Genomic DNA, 5,508 nt, shown 5'->3' on the forward strand with positions numbered 1-5,508 from the left:
ACTGTACGTACCACTCAGTTTAATTGGCCAACAAATCGAACAGTCCAACTATCGATTCGTAGGCAGCAAGAAGCCTCAATGCATGCATGCAACTTAATTAAAAGCCTTGTTCAAAAAAAAATTTAAAAGCCACGCAGGATCGTCGCGATCAGCTGCCGCGAGCCGTGACGATGTATGTGCATGCCAAGTCGCTCTCACCGCCATAACAGTACTTGCCCCCGATAAAATTAAAGTATTCGAGCTCAGAAGAGCCATTTTCAGGTCACTGATTGTTCGAGTCTTTGACCGCTCACAAGAGGACAAGCTGCAGTGCAATTATGCTCTCCCTGTGGTCTCCGTTGACACCGACAGCATGAATCGAGTGCGATAATTCGTGACGCCTTGGCATGCGTCATCGCATAAACAACGTGCAGCTGCTGTATTGTCCCGTATATAAAGCAGCGTCGCAAAGGCTCCATCTGCCCGTATCCAGATTGATAGGCAAATCCACTTCCTCAAACACGCATCCATCGGCAGCCGATCGACAGGTGAACGCAAAAGTACGTGGATTTCGTCGCAGAGAGACATACATATGGGCTCGTGCGTCTCGCTCTCGGCGGCGCCGGCGCTGCCGACAGTGGCCACGGCGAAGATTGTGCTCGAGGACGGCTCCATGGCGCAGTTCGCGACGCCCATCACGGCGCGGGATGCTCTGGGCAGCGACGCCGCCAGCTCCTCGAGCTTCCTCTGCAGCTGCGACGAGCTTCGATTCGACGCGCCCGCCCGCGCGCTGGCGGCCGAGGAGGAGCTCCAGCCCGGGTGCCTCTACTTCGCGCTCCCCGTGTCCATGCTCCGCCGGCCGCTATCCGGGCAGGACATGGCCGCCCTCGCCGTCAAGGCAACCTCCGCGTTCGCCGCTGTCGCCATGAACCGCAAGGGACGAGAGGCGGCTCGAGTGGCGCCGCTCGTCGGAGCCGAGGAGGGCGAACGAGAGGGCAGATGGAATCACCACGTCTACGGAAAATACGGCACGCGCATGACGGCCATTAGCCGTCCTGCGGTCGTGCAAAGGCTGAGCGCCATTTCTGAGGCCAGTGCCTGAGTCGATGGATTCAACGATTTAACGGTTATATTGTTTAGAGAGTGTAGTTAATTAAGTAGGTTATGCGTTACTTAATTTTGTTACTGAGTAGTTGATCTCGTCGATAGCTCGATCTCCGAACTGAGGAGGAGATCGTATGTAGGAGTATGTACAACCGTACAGGGTACCTCTGCTTCCATTCTTTTCTGTGTACATGTAATTTTTTGATCAAGGAACACAAACTCGTTATACACCCTATATATGGTAGTGCCTGAAATCTCTATCTCTATCTCTACTATCTAAAAAGGAGGTATTGGTTCTGTTTCCTCCGGTTGTAGTTGTAGTTTTCGTCAAGCATATTTTTTTAGACTATTTTACCCTCCCACGAATTTACATACTGCTACAGTTGCCCTTTACCGGTTCGCTACCTTCCCTCCCCTCTTCTCCTCAAACAGCGGCTGCCCCCCGAACGGACCGCCACCTCTCACAGATAGGGTTTCGCCGCGGCACCCGTCCCAACCGCCGACAAGAACCGCTCCGGGATCACGGACTCATCCTGGTCGCGCTCGTCGTCGCGTCAAACGAGCGTGTCGCCGTGACCCCTCGTACCGGTCATCCTTGTGGCTGACGCGTCCGCTGCCCCATCCCACGACGCCGCCGCCGCGTGCATGCACCTCTGCGTCGCCTGTGCTCAACTCCCTCGGTCGCTCCCCGCGGGCGACCTGCGTGCCAACCCGGTGCGTCGGGAGCAGCTCCACCTCCACCCTCCTCCCCCGCCGCCGCCGGCGGCAAGCGTTGTCGGGCAAACCCACGCAGCGTGGGCAGCGGCAGGATCTCCCTTCCCCGCTTGTGAGGAGGGCTGCGCTGGACACTTCGTCGAACGGAGGAGGCGGGCTGGCACCTGACTTTGGCGAAGGACGGCGCTGCTTGGCGCGCATGACGGTGCGGCGGAGTCATGCGAAGAGGTGCAGGGCGTGGCTGAGGCGCGGGGAACACTGCGGTCGGGCCCAATCTGGGCTTGGGCGGGCCTGCGTCCGGGGCGACGCCGTCGTGGCCTGGGCTCCAGGCAGAGTGGCGGTTGGCGGCCGGATCTGCCGCCTCCTGCAGCGGTCTGGCCGGGACGAGCAACTCCGGTGAGTGGTGGGCGTTTGGTGGTCGGCAACGAGGTCCCCTGCTAGGCTGGTCCATACCTCCACCACCGACCGGACTGTTGTCCTCGACCTCGACATCTTCTTTTCCCCGGCCCGGATTCCCCGACCTGTGTGCAGCTGCTACCGCCATCACCCTCCCCGACGATCTCGTCGTGATGTGGCCATCGTTTCCTCCGGTCCTGCAATGTTGCGGCACCCACGACGTCGATCTCTACATCATTGACTTTCAGGGAAAACAGGTACTCCTCGCACGGTTGTGGATTTCGGGGGTTCGTGTTGTGGCTCGCCATTGGATCGTCCCTCGGGACCAGTATCATTGGTACTGTTTCGTTCTGTAAAACTAACTTGCTAGCAAATTGTCTAATAGGTGTCGCTGATGTTGAATTTTGTGGGATGCGTGCACGTGTTAGAGCAATGAATATGATCAATGAAATCATGGACGATTACTTGTGATGACTTATGCTGAAATTCAAATTAAACTCTGAGATCGAGTCAAGGAAAATGTGCTAAAAGGAGTTGAGGTAGCGGTGTGCATCAAAAGCTTCTCGCTAACAAATATACTGGAATTAATCAAGGTAGCTGTTAGCTTCATTATTTGTCCATTCATTTTTTTTAGTTAGTGTAACTGTGATGATGGCATGGTAGACATTTGGTCTAGATTGCATAAAGATGTTATTAGAAAGATTCTAGCTCACAGGAAGAGCTATGCATTCATAATTTTGATTATTTTTTCGTAGTTCTCCTTTGTTGCTGAAATTATCTATAGAGAGTTTGTAATTTTTGGTTCAAAATTATATACATTGCTACACGACTTTGTCTACCTACATTTTTCGTGTTTCAAAGTTAGTAAGCTTTGGTTGTACCTATCTGCAAAGATGATGACGGAGTCGGACAGCCAGCTAGCCCAAGTTCTGGATGTCGCCTCCATTGAGTGCTCGCCCAGTCTGCAATGTTGTCGTTCTGTGCCACCCACATGAAGATCCTGATTTCCCCTTGCAGGGTAGCCTTCATATTTGATACCTCATTTGTTTTGGCTGACAATTTTTATTTATTCATTAACCATCTGCTGCCCCTTTATTGCTAAATCAAACATCGGAAGATCAACCCAACAATCAGTCATTTTCTCTTCGCCAAAAATTTCATGAGCCTGCAGACCGGCCGCCATTGTGAGTCATTTCCAATAAGAAAAAACAATATAACACTGAATATCAACATTAACAATGGCTATACTCCTCTAAAACATCTCAATTAACTAGATCCTGGATTTGCAAAATTGTAGATGGCAAATGTATTGATGTGGTGCTTTAATGCCACGGGAAGATCCAAAGACTAGGCTGAGACAACACAGATTATGTCTTAAATCATCTAACCTGCAAGTTGATGGCAAAGTCTTTGGTGGTATTTTCAATATTTTATCAGACCACTTTAATGTAGAGAAATGCTGGAATGCAATATCAATTATACAAAAAAGATCCATCGTGTTCTAATTTCTAGATCTGGTATGGAATCCAATTCAAAACAGATACATGTGTTTTAGTTTGGCTACCACTACTATCAATTATACCTGCTGAAAATGCTTTGCAGCGAGCTTGATAAGATTTCAGTAGTTCGGTGAGATATCAGTGTGACATTAGTGAAATCTCCAATATACGATGTCAGGTAAATATATAGTAATGTATTTATTTTAGCATTACTTAGTTGAGGCTGGTGATTCAGCCTCAGTGGAAAACCACTATATGTGTTATGCACTTTTTTAGAACCAGCTCAATAAGTATATTTTCGCCACTGTTTTTGAATGCCCCATGGTCACATCATTCTCTATAGAATCATGAACATGTCCAACTTAATTATACTTTATGGATACCCGGGCGCGGTGGGTTCTTAGGTGAGATATTCTGCACACTGAACCTCAATTTTCGTTCTTTTTTGCTTATTACACTTGTAGCCCAAGAACTGTGATTCGCTAAAAAAAAACCAGCACAAGCATAAGCAGAAGCAAGCAGAAGCCATGAATAGATTGAGATATTTCACTATGCTTGAAAATTAAACATTGCTCACCTTTGTAAAATTCTATCATGTATAACAATTATGCTAAACTAGGAGTTGAGGAACTCTTGCCTGTTTATAAGCATGGTAGCTGCTTGTAGTAGCTTTTCTCTTATATGGAATGTTGGATGCTTTTCTTTGTGCAAGTAGGACTTCTACATGAGCTTATAATCATCTAATTACCTTTCATACTTCTGGATTGGACTAACTGCCACTGTACTTTCATAGAGAACAATAACTTTCGAGCATATATAATCTCTCTAAAGATAATTTATTTGATTAATCCAGGCATTATGAATCACTCTTGTGATGGTACTTTGTCCCCTTGGTCCTGGCCGTGAAATTGACTACGATGGGGATGATTATATTGTGCCTGTGAGGTTGCCTCTCCTATGAAACCAGACCTTTTGAACCTAACTTACTTCGCTGGAGTGATTCGTGTACAATGTGAATCTTATATGAAGTTAGATGCTTCCCGGCAAGTTTTGCTTCCTTCTTCACAGGTTTGTTGTCAATCTGTAAATTGTTAATAAAGCTTTGCAATTGTTTCATTCTAGGCTGATAAATAAGTTGTTTCTGACCATTGGTGAAACCTTTGGATGTAACACCAATATGTTTCGAGCTCTGATTGTTGAGGGTCACATCGAATCTTCAGTTGCAGCTGAGCCAAGGTACCATTCATTTAGCCTGTATGCGCTTCTTCTTTTCATAATCTAAAAGGCAGAAAAAGAAAGCCTGAAAATGTGATTTTATAGCAGTAGATTACACTACATAGTGGGCTTGAACAGAGTATTTATTTCAACCAGAACAACAAATACATAGAAATGTCAGTTTGGAGGTACTCCTGGTTTTGAACACGTTAGTACCTCAGATATTAATGGAAGTGTAACTAATCAGAGTAGTCGTGCATCAGTAGCTACTCAGGCTAGAAGAAATGCTCACTCTACACCCTTGTTTGCATGTAGGTTCACCCAGATGGGCACCCTTCCAGTTACAAGGTAATCTAGCGGTTATTGCTTTTACCTGAAAAATTGCATCTCTTTCTTAAGGATGCATTGAGAAAAGATATAGTTATGCTCTTTTCCGAATGAATTCGATTTGTTTCATCATGCAATTCCTCGATTACATCATATCATTTTCGAATGAATTTGATTTGTCTCATTTTAGTGTTCATACTTTGCCAAAGCATCGGTGCTAGGGACCTAACATTCAATTGTTGCACTTATGCCAAAATACACTGTTGTTTCCGTC

The 5,508-nt window shown here is 47.0% G+C and overlaps 1 protein-coding gene across 1 annotated transcript; it reads left to right on the forward strand.

Moving 5' to 3' along the window:
* Positions 1–466: 466 nt before the first annotated feature.
* Positions 467–1,318, forward strand: LOC127302145 (uncharacterized). Its single transcript, XM_051332543.2, has one exon. The coding sequence runs from the start codon at positions 572–574 to the stop codon at positions 1,079–1,081; it is 510 nt and encodes a 169-aa protein (XP_051188503.1). The 5' UTR covers positions 467–571; the 3' UTR covers positions 1,082–1,318.
* Positions 1,319–5,508: the final 4,190 nt, after the last annotated feature.

Source organism: Lolium perenne, chromosome 5, assembly GCF_019359855.2.
Source record: "Lolium perenne isolate Kyuss_39 chromosome 5, Kyuss_2.0, whole genome shotgun sequence".
NCBI classification, from domain to species: Eukaryota; Viridiplantae; Streptophyta; class Magnoliopsida; order Poales; family Poaceae; genus Lolium; species Lolium perenne.